This window comes from Beta vulgaris, chromosome 5 (assembly GCF_026745355.1).
Source record: "Beta vulgaris subsp. vulgaris cultivar EL10 chromosome 5, EL10.2, whole genome shotgun sequence".
NCBI classification, from domain to species: domain Eukaryota; kingdom Viridiplantae; phylum Streptophyta; class Magnoliopsida; order Caryophyllales; family Amaranthaceae; genus Beta; species Beta vulgaris.
The window spans coordinates 38,209,151-38,234,269 of record NC_079206.1 but is presented as its reverse complement, the minus strand read 5'-3'; the positions used below and the strand labels follow the sequence as shown (position 1 = coordinate 38,234,269).

General features: G+C 36.1%; 3 protein-coding genes across 3 annotated transcripts; 1 reads left to right on the top strand and 2 right to left on the bottom strand.

Moving 5' to 3' along the window:
* Window positions 1-1,236: 1,236 nt before the first annotated feature.
* LOC104893709 (uncharacterized) lies at window positions 1,237-2,417 on the top strand. The gene is made up of 2 exons (XM_010679844.1): window positions 1,237-1,770; window positions 2,073-2,417. Exons 1-2 carry the CDS (start codon window positions 1,237-1,239, stop codon window positions 2,415-2,417), a joined length of 879 nt encoding a protein of 292 aa, XP_010678146.1.
* Window positions 2,418-4,627: 2,210 nt separating this feature from the next.
* On the bottom strand, window positions 4,628-7,212 carry LOC104893708 (uncharacterized). The gene is made up of 4 exons (XM_010679843.1): window positions 7,054-7,212; window positions 5,780-6,928; window positions 4,918-5,694; window positions 4,628-4,810 (listed from the first exon to the last, which is right to left on the bottom strand). The coding sequence occupies exons 1-4, from the start codon at window positions 7,210-7,212 to the stop codon at window positions 4,628-4,630; spliced, it is 2,268 nt and encodes a 755-aa protein (XP_010678145.1).
* A 5,538-nt stretch (window positions 7,213-12,750) lies between these two features.
* Window positions 12,751-15,103, bottom strand: LOC104893646 (L-type lectin-domain containing receptor kinase S.4). The gene has a single exon (XM_010679775.4). It carries the CDS (start codon window positions 14,999-15,001, stop codon window positions 12,848-12,850), a length of 2,154 nt encoding a protein of 717 aa, XP_010678077.1. The 5' UTR covers window positions 15,002-15,103; the 3' UTR covers window positions 12,751-12,847.
* Between the last annotated feature and the right edge of the window lie 10,016 nt (window positions 15,104-25,119).

Genomic DNA, 25,119 nt, shown 5'->3' with positions numbered 1-25,119 from the left:
AAAGTATGTAATTGAGGGTTTTGAGGATAAAGAAGATGACGCTACCTTTACCCTATGCAATGATGAAACATGGGCTGACATACAAGAAACATACACTGAGTTTGACCCTAAAGCTTATAAGAAATTCTTGAAAGAAACGGAGAAGGTTGAAAAAGCACAGAAAAAGAAGGCCGAAAAGGAAAAAAAACAGGTCGAAAAGGAAAAATCTAAGTCAAGCAAAAAATGTGAACCATCCTCTTCAACAAATTTACTCTCCTTTGTGGATGACAATGCCACTCCTGCCACCCATGAAAGCATACCACCACAAGCAGCCATAATGAAAACTCCAACTATAAAGACAAAAAAATTCATTTCAAAGACAATCATCATTTCAAATGAACCAATTTCAAATGCAGCATTACAAAACAATCGAATGGAGAGGGTGAGGGCAATATTTTTGACAACTAATGATGCTGAAAATGTTGGATGTGCACCACAATCAACTGATAGTACAGCTGTTAAGAAGAAAACACCTGTAAAGTTGTCAGTTCATAAAACTGACATGACACTATATGAGAGGAAGATAGCTAGGACTACTGCTATAAGGAAGGGTATACAAGTTGGAAGTATGAAATGTCCTCCAATTGTTACACCTATAGTTCAGTCAAGTATATCTACTAGCATGAGGTTGAATTTAGGTGATGATGCAACTATTAGATATGATGATATTGCGTCAGATGAGGATTATCAGGGGTCTATGCATGAGGATTCAGATAGTGATAATGATGAAAAATGTTTCACAGAAGAGGCACTTCACGGGGAAGAGATGGCAGAAGAGGTGATATTACCTGTGGTTGAAGACAAGTGGGAACCTCATAAATGGTATGATCTTTTTGACAATGATGATGATGATGACTACTTCTCAAGATTGTACAAGGATGGAGAGCTTTATGAAGACAGGGAGTTTGGTAAAATACAATTGAGGCCATGGATGATATTCACTGAGAAGAGTCACTTCAAAGACACTTTGAAGGACTATTGTGTTCAGGAAGGCTTTGCAATAAAAATCCTTTGGGAAGATAACATAAGATACACAGCTACTTGTGCTGCAAAATGTTGTGACTGGAGAGTTCATGCTAGCAGGTTGGTTGATGGGAGGACATGGGCAATCAAGAAGTTGTGGCGCACTTCCACACTTGTAGGGGCTTGGAAACATACAATCCAATATGCAATGTGAAGTGGGCTGCCTCTAAGCTTATGGAGGACATTAGAAAGAACCCTGATGTCAAGGGGAAGGAGTTGAATCAAATTTTGTTTCAAAGATATGGATTGTACATGAAGCAATCCACCTTGTACAAAATGAAGCAGTATGTCATCAATGAAATATTTGGTGGACATGACAAGTCATATAGGAAGCTTCCAGCATATGTCAAGGTCATGCATGAAACAAATCCCGAGTCAGCAGCGTTTTGTGCATTGACTGACATTGGACATCCACAAAGGTCATTGCAGTTTAGCTCTATATTTATATCCTTTGCTGCTCAGATTAAGGGGTTTGTCGATGGATGTAGGTCCCTCATAGGTGTGGATGGCACCCATCTAAAAGGAAACTATGGAGGCATTCTTCTTTCTGCTATTGCCCTTGATGGCAATAATGAGATCTTCCCAATAGCATATGCTATTGTGAGTGTAGAAGACACACAGAAGTGGTCTTTTTTCTTCTGGCATCTATACAACTTGGTGAAGGATTCTGGCAGGACTGACTGGACTATAATATCCGACAGACAAAAGGTGAGAGCATGGCTAACCCAATCGTTAAAAATTGCGGAAATGATTTCTACTAGTCGGGCCTTCGGTGTCAGAATGCTTCATAAAATACCTTTTCGGAAAGGTAATGGGCCAAACAATGCAACTCACCGCTACGCTGTGTTGTACAGGCTTTTTTAGCTATCCAAGTTCGTTTAGGTCCCGAAAAATGCATTTTAATATTTTTCAATTTTTTTAATTAATTTTTGTAATAAAGTTTTGTTGTAACTAGTTAAAGGCTTTTGCATCAACTTATGTCGTTTATTGTGGTCTTTAAATGCATGCAGGGTGTGGATATAGCTTTAAAAGATGTGTGGCCATCTGCTAATAGAAGATATTGCTGTAGACATCTTAGTAGAAACTTCAAGAGAGTCTTTCCAGTGCCATTGATGTACATTCTATTTTGGAGAGCTGCCAATGCCACAAATCCTTACACATTCAAGAAGGCAATGGAGAGGCTAAGGAAAGAGGGAAAGACACCAGTCATGAAGTGGTTTGCTGAGATTGGAAAGCAAAACAAATGGACTAAACACAAGTTTGATTCTAGCATCTGTTGTGACTCAAACACAAGCAATTTGTTGTGGAGAGTTTCAACTCGACATTGGGTGTGGACAGGTGCATACATGTTCTGACTCTATTGGAAGGTAATCACATGTCATGAGGCCTTGTTATTTTTATAGAGGTAATTTTAGCATGTACTAACTTTGTGAATTTGCAAAAATAAAAGGTATTAGAAGAGTTTCTATGGTTAGGATTGCAACAAGACAACAAAATTATGAAGATTGGGATGACTAATATTGCAAAAATTATAAAGGAAGTTGGAAAAGCCACCAAATTCTGCAAGGCCCACATGTCTGCCCCTGGTGAGTTTGAAATTCATGAGGGTAATTCACAGTTCCCTTTAAGTCTAAACAAGATGAAATGTGCTTGTGGGGCTTGGCAACTCAGTGGAATCCCCTGCAGACATGCCATGAGGGCAATGATAGCAGCTAAACTTAATCCTTCCAAGTATTTTAGCTCATGGTATTCAGTGAAGACTTATAAGGCATGTTACAGCAACAACATTGCTGCACTTCCTGATCATGCACAATGGCATGAGTATGATGATCTGCGAACAGTGCTACTACCTACTTTAAAGAGGGGTATTGGTAGGCCAAGTAAGAATAGAAGAAGGGAACAAGGTGAAGAACAAAAGGGGAAAAAGGCTAAGACAATCAAGTGCAAAAATTGTGGCTTCTTTGGTCACAACATCAGGACATGTAAAGGGGGGCCAACTGCAAAGGAACTGCAACATAATGAGCCAATGGTTTGTACAAGCAAAAGAACAAGGGACCAGTGCAGCAAAGCTACTACAACATCAAAGAAAGCAAAGAACCAACCTGAAGTGATTACTCATACTGCCAGCCAACCTAGTCTTTCTCAGATTGATATATGATATTAGTAGCATATTTACTTTTTGGGAGAACTTTGTTTATTGAACTAGTTATCTATTTACGTCTTAAATCTTGTGTTAGTTTTGCTATTAGTGAACAATTGAACTGATTTGGTACGAATTGGGTACAACTCAATTTACAATAAGATAAGATGTTCATATATTGTTAAGATGCTGCAAGTCACGTCCAATATGCAATTCTTTTTCACCATTTTTGAAATTTATAAAAGGACTATAATAAGATGCTGCATTTGGACCTCCTGTTTATATCATTAGCAACTAAGTACATTACAATATATCATCTTCCCCCCACCCATTAAAATGCACACAACCCTTCATTGTATGAAGAAACAATAAGATGCTGCAGTTGGACCTATAAGATATGTGATAGGTTTTGAATGATTTAATATTGAAGTACAAGGCCTCCTTCAATAGGCATACAAAGCTAACCTAGAAGAAGATAAGTAGCAGACTAAGTATGCAAAGTAAAGATAACAACTTGCTATTTCTATGCTACATATAAGGATAAAGAATAACAATATAGACTAGGATAGACTAGGATAAATTACATTTGACTTAAACTAACTACCTAGATTTATATAACCATAGTAGAGAATAAGGATATTCTCTAATTATTCCTTAATAGGACCTCTTGTTTATAGTAGACATGCGAACCAAAATGCTCCTGATCTAGATAATGCCCATCCTCCACATGATCCTCGTGGACCCTACAAGGTCTTAGGGAACCCAAGTGATGGAGCAAACCTTCAGCTTGAAACATTGGAGCAAACCTTCAGCTTGAAATTTGCAGCAAGCCATTGATGGTTGTGTGAAGAGATGGCAGTAGTAGATAAAGAGGAAGCCATTGCTGGTTGTGGGAAGAGATGGCATAGCAGACGAAGAGGAAGCCATTGATGGTTGTGTGGACGAACGAAGGAAAAGAGTGAGGAAGAAAGTAGTCTGCCACGTTATATAAGGGAAGCTTTAGGAGGGAAAAGGTAAGTGATTGGAGGGAAAAATTTCAAATGGGAGGAAACTAGGTTAATTAGAGTAGTTAGTTTAAGAGTTAACCTCAATTAAACGTTTGTATTAAGGGAGCATTATTATAGAACTTTTTTTTTTTGCTAAGTAAAGAGATATATTATGCACAAAGAACATTACACCCTAATCCATCTTATCTAGAGATGAGCAAACCAACTAGGTTGAACTCCTCCCTCTAGTAAGAGAAACAAAACAGCTATACAGTCCCTTTTGAGATTCTATACACAATTTGCTCTGATTTCATTAAACCAACCTCTATCTGTATCAGTAATTTTATTGGGCAGAACACATAAAATTCTATCAACAACCATTTTCTTAACTCTTTTCACTAAATATTCAGGTCTCCAAACTAAACCATTCCAGCAAGCTTCATTTCTTGCCCACCAAATCTAGTACATCAGCCCAATGAGCACAGCAGCTATTACAGATTTCTGGAATTGAGATCTTCTGCTTCTCCTCATGAATATCATCTGTCTCTGGAACAGGTGCTGAGTAGTATTGTATCCAATCCAATTTAGGATATCTTGTAAACAAGCCTGTGAGTAGGTGCATCTGAAAAATAGGTGCTCATGTGTCTCCACACCTACAACACAGAATTGACAGTCTTCCTCCTGTACTATACCAGCCTGCTTCAATCTACTCTTGGTCCAAAGTCTCACCTGCATAGCCAGCCAGACTATCAATCTATGCTTTGGAATATTAAGCCTATTCCATATGAATCTATCCCAGTTAACAGGTGCCATGGAACCTATTAACTTCTCATAAACCTTTTTAACTGAATATCTAGGCATGTTAGTTATCTCCCTTTGCCTATAAACCCTCTGAATCTCCTCCTTGACCTTGCATATCTGTTTCCAGTACCAGCTGCTATTTTGTGGAGCTTGGTATGTCCACCAATCAGCCCCTTTGATGTAAACATTATTGACCCATTTGATCCACAGTGAGTCCTGTTTACTAGCTATTGCCCACACATATTTTGTCATAGCTGCTTTATTCCATTGCATGACCTGTCTTATACCCATCCCCCCAGCTTTTTTAGGCTGGCAAACCTTCTCCCATGCTACATTCCCTCCTCTAGCTGTGTAATAACTGTCCGTCCATAAGTAAGCTCTACAAACTCTTTCAATATCTTGTAGGACACATATTGGAATTATGAACACTTGAGCCCAGTACACATGGATACTCATCAGCACAGAGTTGACTAGTTGAAGCCTACCAGTGTATGACAGATGCCTATTGCTCCAAATCTTAATTCTTGCACTCATCTTCTCCACCAAAACTCCACATTCAGCTGTAGAAATCCTCTTTGCACATATGGGAACCCCCAGATACTTAAAAGGGAGCTCACTATGTCTAAACCCAGATGCATTCGTAATTCTAAGGATCAGGCTTTCATCCATACTTGCTGTGTAAAACTCAGACTTCTGGTTATTGATCTGGAGTCCAGATGAGTCAGAGAAGAGCTTAAAAGCTTGCATCATTACATAAACTGAAGGAAATTCACCACCACAGTAAAATTACATCATCTGCAAATACTAAGTGTGATAATTTTATCCCCTTACATCTTGGGTGATATCTAAATGCAGGCATAGTGTCTAAAGATTTCATAATCCTAGACATATACTCCATACATATCATAAACAGTAGAGGGGAAATGGGATCCCCATGTCCCAGACCCCTTTTTGATTCAAAGAATCCATGAAGAGAACCATTAAGCATCAAGGAAAACCTAGGGGTTCTAACACATGTCATTACAAGGTGAATAAAATGAGATGGAAATTGAAGTGCCTCCATCATCTCATTTAGGAACTGCCAATTAATAGTATCATAAGCCTTCTGCATGTCCAATTTCATAATACAGCTAGGCTTCACATTCTTTCTCCCATAGTGTCTCACTAGATCTTGGCACACCATGATCTTATGAACAATGAATCTCTCATGCACAAAAGCCCCTTGGTTCTCAGCAATAAGCTCAGGCAACACCACTCTAAGCCTATTACATAACATTTTAGTAATGCACTTATAAATCACATTACAACATGCTATGGGCCTAAACTCTTTTACAGAACTAGGGCAAGGTATCTTAGGAATAAAAGTGAGAGTTGTAGCATTTACCTCTTTTAACAACTGACCTGAATTAAAGAAAGCCAGCACAGCTGCAGTTACATTCTCCCCTATAATACTCCAAGCATCCCTGAAGAAATAGCCCCCAAAGTCATCAGGTCCCGGGGCTTTATCCCCTGATATTGAGAAAAGTGCACTTTTAACCTCCTCAGTTGTGTACAGTCTATTAAGGAACACCTTGTGTTCTTCACTCAGCACATGTCCCTTATTAATGACACTCTCCTTAACAGGAACTCTGTTAAGTAACTCTGACCCTAGGAGTTTTTTATAGTAGTTCAAGAAAGCTGTGTTGACTTCCTCCAAATTCTCCTTCCAATTGCCTTGATTATCATGTATAGCATACACAGTGTTTTGCAACCTCCTTGCTCTAATGGATTGATGGAATAGCTTTGTGTTCTCATCACCATCCTTGCACCATCTCATCTTAGACTTCTGTGCCAAGAACGACAAATACTGCTTGTGAACTAGGTTATACTGGATCCCTGATTCTCTTTCAGCCCTTCTGTACTCCATATTCATGGGCTGAGCTTGAAGTCTCTCCTGACACTGCATTAATGATCTCAGGGCCCTGAAGCTTGCAAATCTGAGAAGCCTTCTGCATTCAGTTTTTTCAGGCCTTGCTTGATTTTTTTCAATTTACTAGTCACCTGATACATTTTACTTCCACTCACCTGTGTTGCCCAGCATTCAACTACAATTCTTTCAAATTTATCATCTCTACTCCACATAGTGTAGTATCTAAATGGTTGTTTACCTGGTTCAATACTAGGGTATACATTTATCACAATTGGAGTGTGATCAAATATCCCCTCAGGCATGAAGTGTGCCATAGCACTAGGGTAAACATCCAACTAGGACTCATTCACCATGGCTCTGTCAAGCTTGCAGAAAACCCTAGACTCTTCTTGTTGTTTATTATTCCATGTATACATACATCCAGAGCTCATTAGGTCTCTCATACCACAGACACTCATACATCTCTGCAAGTCTGCTATCTCATGTTGTCTAACCACAGCTCCAATTCTCTCCTCTGGTTTAAGGACACAATTAAAGTCTCCTCCCATCAGCCATGGACCCTTAATCTTCAGTGAGATCTCTTCAAGATCCTTCCACACTATTTTTCTACTTGTTGCATCATTAAAAGCATATATCAAGCTCATAAAGAAAGACCCAGTCCCTCTAGTTGGGCTCACACAACAGTGAATTAATTGACTACTCATGAATATGATATTAACTAGGAAGCTGTTGGGATTCCAAGCCAATACAATTCTACCACTCCCATGCTCAGCTAAGTTTGTAGTAAAACACCAGCCACTAAACAACTTTTGGTAAAGAATTCCCATATTTGAAGCCTTCACCTTCGTTTCAAGGAGGCCAACAATCCCCACAGCCTTCTTAGTCAGAAACTTCTTAACCTCCAGCTGCTTATTGGGATTATTAACCCCCCTGACATTCCATATTATTATCCTATCCATCCCCCTGTGGGGCCTGGCTACCCCCACCATGCCTACTTCCTCCACTTGTACACTGGACCATGCCCATCATAACCTCTGGTAGCTCCTCTCCTAAAACCGCAAAGTCATTCTGGACTGATGGGGGTTCAGGACTAACCAATCATCTCCAAGCTAGTGCTATAACATTCTGGAATATTGCCCCATCAGCCTTCTGTTTCCCCTGGTCAGGCACTTTAGCCTTTTCTTTCCATACCTGCTGAACATTCTTAAGTTTACACTCCACCTCCTTGTGTCCCATTCCTTTACAGTGTTCACAACACACTGGTTTCCATTCATACTCCACAGGCACATTCATCAACACATTGTGTTCATTAAGAAATTTTATACTATCAGGGAAATTTTGATCTACTTTCACTTCAATCATCATCCTTGCATATTGCAATCTCTCACGCTTTCTAGTAGCTTGGTCCAGTTTCATCGGTTTCCCCAATTGTTCTGCAATTTTAAAAATACAGTTTTCCCCCCAATACTTGAAATCCAACTTCATCTGAATCCAGGTAGGAATAGTCCTGATATCCTCCCTCGTCACATCTAGATTTGCATCCCATTTCTTCAATATTACAGGCTTGTTATCAAAAAATGGTGGATTCTTCTCTAACACCTGATCTATCTTCTCCATGGACGTAAACCTAACCACAAATATGCCTTTTTTCACCATTGCCACCTTATACACACCCTAATTTCTCCATATTCTCCTAATGAACCCTTCCATGACATAAGGAGGCGGATTTACTCCAACCACATAGCAATATATAGCAGAGTTCCAGAAATCTATTTCAGTTTGAATGTCATTCAAATCAATTTTAACAGGTGATTTGTTGCCATTCACATCTTGCGCAACATTACTCTCAGGTGAAAATAAAATAGGAACTGGATCAATACCTTCTTGACGAGGTCTTTCCAATCCTTGTGAGTTTTTCTTAGCATCAGTTCTCTGAATCGATTCCAACCAATCTGAGAAATTTACTCTAACCTCATTCTGTTGCTGTAACTCTCTGAGGGAAGCTCTAGGAGACAGCACTTCCTCCTGGATTATTGGAATGCCATCCACATCCAGCGCCGTTATTCCCAACACCTCATCCATACACTTCATTTGCTTACCTTCAGATTCCGTAGGCCCTTTGTTATTCATACCCTGAACTGAGGTCTCCTGTTACGAGCTTGCCTGCTGACCTTTCTTTCCTTTCGATTTCCTTGCCATGGCAGTCTGCGTAAGATTTACGTAGAGAGGATTCCTAGAGAGAGAAACTCCACATGCTCTACTTTGTTGAACGCTAGTGTACTATTATTGTAGAACTTAGTACTAATTTAGAGTGGTATCATGTGTAATCAAACTTAAAAAAGGGTACCATATGGAAAAGACACAAGTAGAGTGGTACCATGTAGAATTTCCCTTATTTAATTTCTAGGTTTTCAATTTTCAGTTTTTTCGAAAACCAAAAACAAAATCACGAAAAACGTAATTTAAAGGTGAAGAAAGTATAAAAATGAATGATTGATGTTTGACAAATTGTATTATATATATAACAATGATGTATTTGGTATAATGAAATCCCTAAAAACATTTTATTTGGTTAATTTATCACGATACCGGGAATAAAATCGTAGATCAAATGTTTAGATTCATAATAACAAATTGTCATTAAAAAGAGTGGAAGATCAAGTTATTCATATGAACAACCTTATAACTAGTTGTAGATGTAGTCAACTTAATTTGCCATTTTTGACTACGCATTGTTTTGATAATATAGATAATGATAATGAAAACCACGAAATTTAAAATCCTAAACGATCAACGATAATGAGGCAAAAAAATACAAAGTAATTGAAGCATAATGGAAAAAAAAAAAACAAATCAATAACGAATAAATATATCATTCAAAATTAATTCTATAATTTCAAATATTATATAATTTCCCTGATCATTAAAAACACCAAATTGCGTTATTATTGAATCTTACAAAATGATATCTAGTAATCGTTGATAAACATTGTAACAATGTTGTGTGATATGAAGTGATGAATTGATGAAAGATAACCGAGTACATGATAGTAGAGAATGATTTATCTCCAAGAACATGATAGTATCTCCAAGAACATGATAGTAGAAAATGATGAATTGATGAAGGTATCCGAATACATAACGAACATGAAACTGTGCCAAATTTCGGCCATGAATCTACTCGTTACATTGCCGCATTATCAAACTTGAATTTTATATATATATTTTTTGGGAGATTAATTTTTTGTGATATGAAGTGCAAGGAAATGTGTGGGTGACCACTATTTATACCAAAGAAACGTACACCCTGCATATGATAATGGTGATTGACTGTGGCAATTCAGAAATCCATAAATCAAGCAATTGTGATAAAGTTACCAATAATTAGTTAGGATTCCCTTTGATTTTGTTTCTAAAAAAGATATTTCGATGTAGGTAAGCCAAATTATTTGACAATTAGCATTGATTGATTGATAAATTAATTTTGTTATCATGTTTGAATTCGAATGTAACCAATGTGGGATTGAAATTTGTTAAGAATTTCAGATATTATCAATTTAAATTAAGTGATTGATTGAAAATTGCCATTAACGGAGGCAATTACAAAGCGTGATTGGTGTCAAGGTATACTACTAATTGGCATTATATTTTTTGAATTAAACGTGCAATTTGATTGTGGATCTTACTGATTTCCTAATTTAGTTCAATCTCAAATCAATTATATGCGTGATTAAAAGCAAGTTTAATATAATTGACCGGTTGGGATTAATCCTTAATTGCCTTGCCACGTGGACAACCTAAATGATCTTCGAATCAATCTAAACAATGGAGCATGCCACATGGGCAAGAAAGCTCTAACTGAACGCCACGTGGCCTCAAGGATTCTGCTTTAGATATATATACAGATATATAGATGGCTCCCCTCCACAACCATGTTTAAAATTCTTTGTTAAATAGATGCCACTCCACAACTAAGTTTGGCTTCTCCGTGCTTATTGTTTCGAATTTGTTAACATAAGCAATTGCAATAGTCAATCGTATTTTATAACAAAGAAAATCTAAACTTTTTACACATATTTTTTTAGCAAAATAGGAAATTATACTATTACTTAAATCCACTTAGCCGCATTGCCAAATGATAATTAGGTTTTATCAATCAATACAAGCAAGAAGTTATCAAAGTATATTAGATGGATTAAGTACAAGATTTAAGAAGTTATCTAAATAAGATATGATAGAATGAAGATGAAATTGACACGTAAAATTCATAATTTCAAGCCCTATATCTAATTTTGCAGCAATAACATAAAATTAGTCAAGAAAATTGATATATATATATATATATATATATATATATATATATATATATATATATATATATATATATCCCATTGTTAAATAGCATGCACAAGTAAAATGCTGAATTGAAAATTTCAACACCATAATTAGAATTGAATCAAAACTCGCAAATTGATAAGACGATACGAAGAAATTAATTAAAAGTTGCAATTAAAACCTTACACTCATGCTAGAGCATGAGAAAATATATGCTGAAAAATTGAAATGCTAAGATGAATTCTCAATAATTTTCATACGAAGAGGAGAGGAAATGGGTGAGCAAAAGAAATTCTATGGATAAGAGAGAGTGGATGTTGCGAGGGTTTTGTTTGAGTAGTGGAAATGTTAATTGTTTCCATAAATTTTTGACCGAAAACAACTTGGGAGAAAATATTTCTCTAAGTAACAGTAAGGAAAAATTGTGAATAACCACCTGTCAGATACCCCTGTTTCAAAATAATCACCCCAATTTTATTTGCATTTAAATAACCACCTCTACTTAGCTTCACGTTTTTAAATACCCACCTCTTAACGGAAAAAGGTGACTCCGTTAACAGTGGGGCAGCCCATTTTTTTTTACTGACCTAATTTCCCTCCAACAGACCACGCATTTCTCACTTTTCTTCCTATTCTCTCTTTCCTCTCTCTTCTTTCTTCTTCAAACTTCAATTATTATTTCACCTTCCCCTCCCCATTTGAAATTCTTCATTCAATTTTTCTGGACAAGATTCTTTCTCTCTCTAAACTGCAACTCAGTTTTTTACAATGAGAAGAAGGTGTGAGTGACGCTGGTGTTACTGCATTGTGTCGTCAGTGAAGTTGATTATATGCCCTAAACAAGGTAAAAAACTGAAACTTTAACCTTTATACTATACTAATCTGTGTATAAAGTATTCAATTAAGTAATTAGAAGCTTGGTTAAGCAATTTCTTTTTCGTTTTTGATTGATTTTTAATTGTTGTTGATTGCCTTATGAAATTGGTAGAATACTAATTTCAGTTTTGCCCTTGCTAGAATGTCGAAATATCAAATTAGGCTTCAAGTTGGTGGGGATTTTGTGAAGAAGATTATTAAAGGTAGAATTTTTAGAATTCATAAGAATACAAGAAAAAACCCTAATTTCCCCTAGATATATACATTAAAACCCTAGAAATTGCAAAGAACATACCTGAATTTTGAGCTTCAAGAGGAATCACAGTGGAATTGAAGTAAATCTTTGCCAAATTTGTTTAGATTAGGTATGTCAATGTTACAGATATATAAATAGGTCAAAGTCGAGGAAAATTGGCGGGAAATTTAATAAAAAAGCGTGTCAACAGGCCCCACTGTTAACGGAGTTACCTTTTTCCGTTAAAAGGTGGGTATTTAAAAACGTGAAGCTAAGTAGAGGTGGTTATTTAAATGCAAATGAAATTGGGGTGGTTATTTTGAAATAGGGGTATCTGACAGGTGGTTATTCACAATTTTTCCTAACAGTAACTATTACTTTTCAAACCAAGTACTTTATAACGGAGTTTGTTACTTGAATCTATTTCTTTTGCGAAAAAAATTGATATCAAACACTTCCTAAATGTGAATTACATTCTTACCCCTAAAAAGGAAAAACACTACTTACCTAGTGTTGGGACTAAGACTAGCATAACCACTAGCACCCCTAGTTCCATCTCCGGTACTGTATGACTGCAAGCTGACCCCAGAAGACGACGTTGCAAATGAGTGAACATAATCTTCATGCCGAGGTTCTGCACTTAATACCCTCAACTCATCCTCCGGATTAGGTTCTCTTAGCACCTCTGGCAATGCCACCTCTCCATCTAAGTACCTCACTACTAACCTCATACTAGGCCTCAACCTAGGATCATCACTTGAGCACATCAATCCCAATTTGACAACCATTAACATTTCTTTCTCATCAAATCTTCCCCTTAATTTTTGATCCACAACTTCCATAACTTTTCCATCATTCCATTTTAGCCAAACCCAGTCCACTAATACCAGCTCCTCACTAGTAAACCTGGGTTCTATAGGCCTCCTCCCACACACTACTTCAAGTAGAAGTGCTCCGAAAGCAAACACATCAGAGCTTGTTGTCACATATCCTGATCGCGACAACTCCGGTGCTATATAGCCCAATGTCCCCATGACCCTTGTCGTGCCTAGGTCCGTCCCATGGTCGTGCAGCCGTGCTAGACCGAAATCACCTAGCCTCCCATTGAAATCACAATCTAGTAAGACGTTACTTGCCTTAATATCCCTATGAATCACAACCTTTTCCCATCCTTCATGTAAGTAAAGTAGCCCAGAGGCCACACCCTTTACGATTCGAAATCTCTGCTGCCAGTTAAGTATTGAATCTGGGTGATCCGAATGAAACAAATACCTGTCCAAGCTACCATAAGGCATATAATCATACACAAGCATTAAGTCCCCCCTACGACGACACCATCCCAGTAGTTGAACCAAATTCCTGTGACGAAGGCGACCAATGCTAGCGATTTCTGCAACAAATTCTTGCAGCCCCTGTTTTGATTCATGGTTAATTCGCTTTACTGCAATTTGGGTGTTACATTTAGGTATAGTACCTTTATATACCCTTCCAAATCCACCTCTTCCAAGTAGCTCTTTCTCCCGAAATCCTCTTGTCGCATCCCTTAGCTCGTGGTAAGGATACCGATGAGGCCCAATCTTTAGCTCCCAATCTTCAATTATATCACGATCTCTTATCCTTATTATCAAATAAATAACACCAAAAACAACTGTGATGAGAAAAATGGATACCGAAATTGATACAGCTATTGCCAAAGTTGCCTTATGTTTACTGCTATTGGAATTTGGACGGGGTGGGAGTGAAAGCATAGGAAGAGATTCTGCTGGTCCACTCATATTAAAGCTCCAACCAAGAACATAATGTGAGCTCGCGAGCAAACCCGTGGAAGCAGCAAATCCTACATACATGTTTTCTTCAAATAGTTGGGAAAGGTCATATTTGTACGAGATTAAAGGAATTCTTGGTTTTGTACCAAAAGGGGAAATGGTGACATTTATAAGATGGTTTTCAGCATCATAATCAACCCAAGCCTGAATGGTATATCCAGCTTTCATTGTCACATTTACTTTGGTTGAATTCTCAAGAATATAAGTAGCTGGAACAGAGAAGTTGGATACCAAGCTGTTAAGATCAATTCCAATATGATTATCATCAATATCACCGTACTCAAAATCTTTTACCGTGTCAAATTCAACAGCAAAGATGTGATCACTGATGTTTCCAAGGTTGGCCGCATTGAAGAGGCCGAGGTATTGGCTAGGGAGGGCGTTGTCGAGAATCTTCTTCGACGGAGAGATGACGAATGCCATGCCGTGCCCTCCAAGTTGCTTAAACTCTGGTACAGTTCCAAGGGTGAAGGCTGTAGAGAAGGCCAATACGGAGCCATTTCGGGTTTCCTTCAACTTGATTTGTGAGGCATAGAAGGCGTGCCCGATCACACGTTGGCTAGTGTTGGTTAGCTGTATGATACTATCATGTCCATGTTTGATTAACTTAGCAGAATCATCTAAGATTATATTGCTGCCTGCTTTACTGAAATCATTAAAGAAGAATTCTGTTTGCTGTGCAAATGTGAACGTGAGCAAGAGTAGAGAGAAAGCACACAAAAGTTTGAGAAATTTAATCATAGTTTGAAGATTTTTTATTTTTTTTTTCGAAAAAGAAGAAGAAGGTAGTATAGAGAAAAAATGATTGAGATTATAAATGGTGGAAACCATGAAAATGGAATTAAGTAGGTAGCATTTGGTTTCTGAGCAGTAATTTGACGCAGCACACAAAGTTTGAAGTCAAAAAAGCAATGGAGGAAGTGTGGGATTTGTGTCCTTTTGTTATAGTCTAGATTAATATTATTATCATTGTTTGTATTCAAAAAGATCAATGCAAGTTGTGATTTTGACTTGTGAGCTGTATTTCGGTCATTATATTATTATATTCTATATGAGGTTGAAATAGCATGAATATAAATATCTCATTAAGAACGAATAGCCGTCACCCGTGAATAGACATGGCATGAAAAAGCAAATACCATTCAAATTTCAAACGCAGCACATATTCATCTTTATTTGAATTAAAATTTTATAACTGCAACTACTCTCTCTATCCTACTCCTCTCTTTCTTTTTAGTCCATACACTTTTCTTTTTACTCCATTTTATTTTAATCTATATATTATTACTTTTTCTATTTTTGATAACATATTAGGTTTATTTTCTCCTCCTTTTCCACATATATCATTAATTTTTTAATATTTTAAACCACTTTGTTGTTTCTCTCCACACTTTTCAACTTCTCTCTCTACCTTTTCAGTTTCACTCTCATACTCTTGTACTTCCTACTTGGTTCTTTTCCAATGTAAAGTGAGTAAATTAAAATGAAACAGAAGAAATATAATATAGGGTTTATTTCTTCTTTTTCATAGGAAGTAAGGAGATTGGAGGAAGAAGCTCGATTTTAAAAAAAAATTTAATAAAGTACTTTTGTCTTGAAACTACACCTTTTATTTTTATTCTTGAAAAAAAAACAAAAAGCAATAAAGTTTCGTTAGAATGGTGCAAAGTAATAAATAGGAGCACATATTTTTAGATAAAGGTAGGAATAATTTAGTAAGTTTGTGTAAAAATTGAGGATAATTTAGTGCAAACAAATTAGTAAATAATGATGTAGGCACAAAATTTTGGGACACCCAATAAAGAATGTAAGCACTATATTATAGGATGGATGGAGTATTATTTTATTGATAGATACTATTTTTTTTAAGTTGATAAGATGAAGTAACCAACTGTAGTGGCACCGCGCACAAGTATAATCAGTTAGGTTTGCATGTCAGACTCTTTGGATGGAGGGGGTGATAAGGGAGACCGCACCCCAAACAACCCCTAGTGGGATTTAATCACATGACCTTGAAGTCATTGGAACAAATCTTTACCCCTAGGCCAAGCCTTGCTTGGTTAGACACTATATTTGTTAGAACTGTTAAAGATTGACAATGCACGACAACACGATACGAACAAGATACAAAAAAAATGGGTTAGTGTCAATCTTTTTCGACACGTTTAGAATTTGCCGGCTTAGAGAAGATCTTCCTTGGAATTGTCGGAATCATCGCTAGATTTTGGTAAGGCGTGAGGATGGTTTTTCGGGCATCAATCAGTTTCTTTGCTCGCGTTTGTTATTTTTCGAAGTGAGGACGAAAGAGAGAGGTCAAAGATGAAGGTGAAATTCTCTAGATTGATTGATGCGAAAGAGATGGAGTTTTTTTTACCTACTTCGGAGTAGATATCGGGTGGGTAGAGATTAGTGGTGTTTATGTAACACCCCGATAATTTTCTCTTTTCCAAATTACCTTTTCAATATAAAACATCGAGAATTACTCAAGCATTATCGGCCATGTGATAACATATCAGCTTATTTAGAATTTTGCAACGGGAAAACATATAACTAAATTTCATACTTTAATATAATAAATAAACAAATAAATAAGTACTTAAAACCAAACACTCTATAAATGTCTACTCAAACCAAACTTATTATAATATGTTCCTACTAAGGTAGTAAATATAATAATATGTGCCACAAGCCCTCCATTATTCTCAGATTCCCAATAATGCAACATGTGCGAACCTGTAAATGTTAATGCGCTGAAGAATCTACTCACCAAAATGGGTCATCACATGATCAATAAGGCAATGATCAACTATTACAAACAAAGCACGTAATCAGCAAAGCTGAGTACTATATAGTATTACATAAACACTCCTAACATGATACTAATAAATAACATGTAGTGATAAATAATAATATAACATTCTGTAGATAATTTCAACTGACTAAACTTTTAACATCTTCTTATTACTTTGATGGAATAGTTACTGGACAGAGTTGTCTTATCTAAACTTGCATTCACCTAAGAAGACGAAATATGGGCGTGACTTCGTATTCTAGAATGACTTGCGATATTGAGGAACCTTTGAAAAATAGAAATGGTGATCAATCCATTTCACAGAAAAAGGCATGGCACGCTCACCATGTACCCCAACTCCTGATTGTCCAACTTTATACGTGCACAAGTCTAAAGTTTATTACTATCCAAGTTACACTTTACATGATTTACAATTTATTACTTGTTATGACACACATATGTAACACAGAAATATCAAATAAAACATTCACAACTGAACTTCTCTTTTATCTTAGAATTTAATAAATGATCACACAACTTACAATCCAAGATTACTTCCTTTAATTCCAATCTTTCTTATTTATTGAAACTAGCCAACAATCAATCTTACCTTTCAAAGGCATAACTTATCAACTTACCAAATAAGGCCCACAGTCCTTATAAAGTAGTGAAAATAATACTGTAAGGGAACAAATGATTCAACATGATTCAATCTCAATAATATATTAATTCCCCCACATAAATTAATAGCTAAAGTTCCCATCCACATGCTTGCATCAATACTTCCATACAAACATGATAATCTTTAACTTATAATCAAATCTCATAATCAACATGTTTGCACAGAGGCATAAAACATGTAAACTTCAATCATACTAGAAATCACATATGAACTTACAAAGTTCCTACACATGATACTATAACTTTTCCTTCTTAAATCATGATACTATATCACATAGCACATATGTATGTATGTACCTTATGTAAACCAATTGATAGGCCACATTTAATCACTTAAAGTCACCTACTGAATAATCGCCTAAAATAATCAATATAAATCAAAGTCAATGCTCTAAATAAAATACAACAACTTTAAAATACTTTAAACCCTCTTTAAAAATATTTAAAAATTATTTTTACCATTAAAACTTCAATTACTTTTAATATCAAGCATAGTACTATCATACTAGTAATTAAAATCCTTAAAATTCCATTATTAAAGCCCTTTCTAAAATTCCAGCAACTTATAAAATTATAAAACTCTCTTTAAACATACTTAAACATACTTAAATTCATACTCGATCATACTCGTGGTTAGACCAAAGTACTTTCACGATGTGGACGTCCTTATTGCGTGTACTATGCACTTTCCCGTCGAGAATCTTGATAGGTCTTTCCTCATATGTGAGGCTACTATCGATCTGAATCCATTTAGGCTCTATGACATGACGCTCATCAGGGATATAACGTTTGAGTTGGGAAATATGGAACGCATCATGCATCTTCTCAAACTCCATTGTCAATGCTAATCTATAGGCTACTTTCCCAATTTGCTCCAAAATCTCATACGGGCCTACATATTTAACACTTAACTTGCGCTTTTTCCCAAATCTCATGACGCCCTTAGTGGGTGATACTTTCAAGAACACCTTATCATCTATGGCAAAATCGTCCTCGCTCATCAGGGATATATACTTTCTTGCAGCTTGAATTCTAGCCTGAATCAGTCTGACATTCTTGACGATTTCCTCGATAAACTCTATCCCCAAGACTATATTCTCACTAAAATCATTCCAACAAATGGGACTTCTACACTTCCGTCCATATAATGCCTCATAAGGTGCCATCTTAATGCTCGCATGATAGCTATTATTGGAAGAAAACTCAATCTGGTCTAATTGGTCCTCCCAACTACCTTGAAAATCAATAGCACACGCTCTCAACGTATCCTCCATAGTTTGGTTAGTCCTCTCAGTCTAACCATCAGTCGCAGGGTGAAAGGCTATACTCATCTTCAATGTTTTCCCAAGGTTTGATTAGACCTTTTTCCAAAATTTCGAAAAAAACCTAGAATCACAGTCATAAATGATATCCTTTGGAACTCCATGCAGTCTCACCCCATGCCTGATGTACGTCTTGACAACTTGGTTCTTTTTTCATGTCTTCTTAATGGGTATAAACACAGCGGATTTGGTAAGTCTATCCATAATAACCCAAATAGTATCATTATCACTCCTCGTTCAAGGTAAAGCAGTTAGAAGTCCATAGAAATAGAAACAGCAAGAATATCTTTATTTTATATTTTACCTTTTCTTTTTACGTGATATATTGTTGTGTATGGGTGAAACCGCAACAATACCAATGCAGCGATAAGCAATTATTCAACTAGTGATATATGACGTTTGAGTGTTTTATGCCTAGATTCTAAGAAATCGTTTTTATTTACTAAAATTATAATTTTAAGGAAAATCCTTTAGCTTCTTTGTTTTTTTTTTCTTGTTAGATCATGGAAATCATGAGTATTTAAAAAGAACGTGTTCCGCTAGTTGAGGACATATCATGGGAAAATATTTTCACCACTAACTCATGTTTTAATCCCATGTTCTAAGTAATCACTGCTATAAATACTTGTGTTTAATCAAGTTCCAATTTGTGTATGATTTAGTGAGTTTAGCTAAGTAAAATGTCATTGTCTTCATTCTCTCATAAAAACCATTTGTTCTTTGCCTTCTTACTCTTATTCCATATCGTTTATTGATCATTGTATTTGGGTTTTTGGGTATAGGGATTTTGAGTGAAGTACTGTAAGAGAGAAAGCTTTGAGTAAAGCAAGTTGTAGTGAGAAAACTTCAAGTGAAGTTGAGAGGAACAAATGTTAAGGGAAGATTTGTTCAAGAACTTGAGTGTAGGAACTCAATGTGTGGCTCGTGAGTAGAATTAGGTTGTAATAAGGTTGTTTGGCCAAATTAGTGGAATTATTAGGTTTGAAATCCCTAGTGTTCGAGATTGTTTTTTCTTGTTGGGCGCAAGAAGTTTTTCACTGTAAAAATCCTTTGTGTTCTTTTAGCTTGTTTGTTTGTTTAAATTTTATATCACCCCCCTTGCATTGTTCTAGTGAAATAACAATTTGTATTTGAGCTAGAACTAACCAAAAATAGGAAACCTTATTACGAAAAAAATCAAAGGAACAATGAACAATGCCGAGAAACTTGAGGAAGGTTACTCTACACAAACGCCTCCTATGCTCAATAAAAAGTTCTATTCTTACTAGAAGAATAGAATGGAGAAATTCCTCAAAGCCAAAAACTACCAAGTGTGTAGAGTTTTTTGAAGTTGGTGATTTTGAGGTCACAACTACTATTGACAAAAATGAGGTAATTCTAAAACCCTTTTCCATATATGACAAATCTTTGAAAATGAAAGTGAATGCAATGATGATAAGTGCGTTTCAAACGCACTTTATGGACTCCTTTTAGCTCATTTAGATCCTCTTTCTCCACTTTCTTCCCTCTTTCTTCTCCCTCTCCCCTTCTATTTCATTCACTTGATCATAGTGACATTTTGCTAGACTTTCAGTCATTTTTGACCGAATTTCTAGTACATTTGCTTTCACCTTATTTTGCCATGTTCTTGATATAGGTGAAACTACTAAGATGGCTACGATTTGTAGAGTTGGAAAAGGTAGCAGTGAAAATAAAGCACATATTGAGAAATGGTGCGCTTGCACCAATCCTCATGTCCGCTCGCACAAAGGAGCGCATTGCACAATAGAATCTGGAACAGAGAAATACAATGGACATACCTTTCAAACCACAAATAGGATTAAGGTAATTCCAGTTGGAGGTGAAAGCTCGTTTCAATATACTCGTTTTAAGTTGAACTGTTCGACTAGATCAGAAAGAATGGTGCTCCCCCACCTTGTTTTGGTGTGCTCGCACCTTGTTTTTGTGCGCCTGCACCATTTGACGACTAATTTTGGTTTTGAGGCAGAAGGTTGAGGTGCGCCCACACCTGCTTCTGGCGCGCCTGCACCTCATCTTGGTGCGCCCGCACCCTTCGTTTCCGAAAAAGAAAATTTCGAGCCAACATTAAAAACGATAGTTTTTGTTTTAGTTTTAACTTATGCTTTATTATTCTAGTTCATAGAGAATATTGTTAGGGTTTATACTAGAGAGATAAACACTTTAGTTTTGTATAGATTTGAGATTCATTGATCATAGTTTGTGATTCCTACAACATTAAAGGTACTTTTCATTCAATTTAATTTGAAGTTTCAGTTTTTATTTCATATTTTCGTGGTTGTTCTTGTTCTTCTTTATTATTAGTTCTCCATTCTCATATTCTTATAATTGTTATTTCTGTTAGATTAATCATCTCTTAATCATATTTAGCCTTAGATTAGTCATAGATTTTAGAATCCATGAGTAGTGAGTAGTTTCTTATCTAGAGTTAGGGTGAAAGTATGGATTAGGGTTTAAATGTCTTGTTGATGTAATTGTGATGTTTTTAAAAAAGTTTATGCATTGATCTTGGTTTTTGAGACTAGGTAGATATTGATCACATTTATGCTTTGGTATTTTGGATTCAAATGTTCTTAAATTGAATTTTGAACTCTTTTATCATCCCCAAGAATCAATGAAATTTTAGACCAAGATATTGGGTAGAAATTAAGGGGATCGTTTATTAGGGGTTTTCTAAATTTATTGAATCTCCTAATCAATGGAATAAAGACCATTCGAGAGAGGATTTAATTGATTGATTAAATGATTATTTTTGAGGACCATTCGAGAGAGGACTGAAGTATTTTACAGGACAACTAAACCTTGCGTAATCGTCTCTTTTGCTTCACAATCGCATTAACAATCATTGTCCATTCTTATTGATACTAGTAACATTAACTCTACTGTCTTCCTATGATATTTAAATCGTGTTATTTGCAGTTCTTGTATTAGCTAGTCGTAGTTGTTACCAAATCTTTCAAACCCCCAAATACCTTCAATTAGGTAGTTAGACTTGATAGACTTTAATATCCCATTTTCCTGTGGATCGACCCTTGACTTGCCCTTACTTATTCTTAGTAATTGCTTGTTAGGTTTTATTAACATTGTTTGAAAATGATTTTTGTGCCTTAACGACACACTAAAAACCTCTTATCAAAATGGCGCCGTTGGCGTAGAAATTGTGCTATTGGTTGAAGTTTTCTTATGTTTGAAATTGCTTAATTGATTTTGTTTTTTACTTTTCTTTATGGGTTTATTTTTTTTTAGCTTTGGTTTATTTTATGTGGTAAGTGCTGTTTATATGAGTCTAGGATTTTGTACATAGTTTTTTTAAATCTTTTTTTAAGAGAATTTCAAAATATGACAAATTTCTTTTTTCCTCAATATGAGGATGAACCATTTTGGAATTATTATCAGAGATTTGAGAACACTCTTCTAACTAAGTATAGACTTGAGATTTGGGAGATGTGTGAGGTGATATATGATGGTTTGAATATGCATACAAGAGAAATGTGGAGTCTATGTTTAATGGTGCATTTCGATCCCAACACTTTGATGAAGCATGGAGTTTCTTTGGGTGGTTTCTAGAGACTTATGAGTGGGACATGGAAATACACTTTCTCAAATTTAGAAGATGTCTCTAGCTGTGAACCCATGTTTATTCTAAATTATTAATTCACTTAAAGAAAATATGGCATTGTTAAAGAAATGTGATTCTATAATGGACAACATTGTCGAATCTAGCAAAATATCAATAGAAACATTGGGTCAAACTTAAATAATCAAAATCACTCTTGTATGACTGTAACCAATGAAGATGATGATTGGGATATGGATGAGAATCCCAGAGTAGAGGAATCATTTGTTGAGAAAGTTTACACTATAAAGTCTAATGGTGTTGAAAAAGTAGTTGATGAGACTTTTGTTTCTACTCGTCCTCTTCATATTTCCTTTTCAAGGAAAATCGACTTAGTTTCTTCCTTTCCCATCTTATTCCCTCTCCTCAAAGTTTCACCATTGGAAGAGCATTTGATCTCTTTAAACCTTCACAAGACTCAAATGCAAGTCATCGAGGATAGGACCGAACTTAAAATTTGTAAGGACCATCAAAAGGAGAACTCATTATTTTCTTCTATTTACTTGCATTTTGATGTTTGTTCTTCATACTTTCCAGGATTCTCTTGGAAATTTCATTATTTCTGGAACTCATTACTTGGTAAGCATTGAAATTTCTGTATGCTCTTTGTTTATATCATACCTATTTTATCCATTATAAAATGTGTGCTTATGCTTATGACAAACTATTGTGATCCTTGTTAAATTAGTGGTCAGGTCTAGGTAATTATCCTAAAAGAGCTCTTTTTGCCAAGTTTTGAGACCCTTCTCCTTATCTTACATGGTTAGGATTTTTGCTTTATTTTGTGCCCATACCTCATCCCTTACTTTCTCTTTGATTGTACACTCCGAGGACGGAGTTTGTCTTAAGCTTGGGGGAGTTAGCATGTAACATTTTTTTCTCCTCTTTGCATTTAGGCACTTTTTAGTGCTTTTGCATGTTAGATTTTCATAAAAAAATACAACTTTTTTTTCCTGCTTTTAGGGTAGCTTGGTTGCATGCATGACATATTGCTAAAAGTGTTCATCACATGATTGGAAGACCTTCCCTGCATTTTACTTGATGGTTTTGGAAGACTTGGTGTAACCTTACGTGATCCTTGAGAACGGTAACTTTTGGTAGAGTATTTTTGAAATTAGGTGAGTTGGTTGATTATATTGCCTTGTCCCTTGTGCGGTGAACCCCGAAGGAGGGCCAAGAACCTCGTAAGACTCATTTACAACCCTCACCATTGATTGCGTAACTTGAGACATGCATAGTAGCTCCTCAAGATTGCATAAGACCGAGCCTATAGAAGAATGATTAGGGCGTTTATTTTTGCTAAAAATAGGAGCTGAAAAGCCAAAAAGCTTTTATACCAGCATAATTATCTGCTTCTCAGCCCATTTGAGCCTTTCTATCCTATTTTTTCTTAACCCTCATAATCAGTCACGGGCAAACTTTTCCCAAAGTGGAGTACATGTCTAGTTTGTGTTGTGTTGAGTTATTTTGATACTAAGTCTTTGGCTGAAAGTAAGTTAATGTGCATGTATAATTGCAAAATTTGACGAAAATTGCAAAAAAAATAAAGAAAGGCAAACGAAATGAAAGAAAGAAAGCTCTTATTATTTCATTTGAATTTCTATTGAAAGAAAAGAAAGAGAGAGCAAATTGATGAGAAATATGAAAAAGTTCAAAAAGTGAAAAAGTCAAAGTGAAAATCAAGGTTATGTGTGATATTTTGATTTGAGATTGGTGTTAGGACTAGCTTGGGGGAGTTTTTACCCCTAGTTTGTACTCCTCTTACCCTTTTCGCACTACATTCCTAAATTATCATTCACGCCTTTAACCTAGCCCCATTACATCCTTAACAAAGTCCATTTTGACTTGTAGATATGACTTGGTCGATTTAGTAGTGGCGAGCGAGTTTCTGTGCATGTCATGATGAGGCTTATCAAAATGTGGTAGAGGCGAGCTATTATGGTTGAGCATCCCTAGGGATGAGTCAAGCTCGGGACTTGGAAGTGGAGAGGAGTGAGAAATCACTCTTAGAAAGCCTATTTTTAAAGGAGACTCCGTTGATCGGTGGATTGGATCTCTTGAGTTACTCTTGTGCTTCCTAGTCATCTTTCCTCTTGTATTTGGTTGGTCTCCTAAATCTTGTTATGAACTCATTTAGCTTGCATGTCATATTTGTAGCTTTACATATAGAGCATTTAGGTTAGTGTGTTGCATGTTTTATTTTTCTTTTTCATCATGTTCTCCTCTTCCCTTTCTTCTTTCTCGTTCTTGGTTTACTTGAGTACAAGTAAAATGCTAAGCTTGGGGGAGTCTGATAAGTGCGTTTCAAACGCACTTTATGGACTCCTTTTAGCTTATTTTGATCCACTTTCTCCTCTTTCTCCCCTCTTTCTTCTTCCTTTCCCCTTTTATTCACTTGATCATAGTGAGATTTTGCTAGATTTTCAGTCATTTTTAACCGAATTTCTATTACATTTGCTTTTGACCTTGTTTTGCCATGTTCTTAATATAGGCGAAACTATTAAGATGGCTACGATTTGTA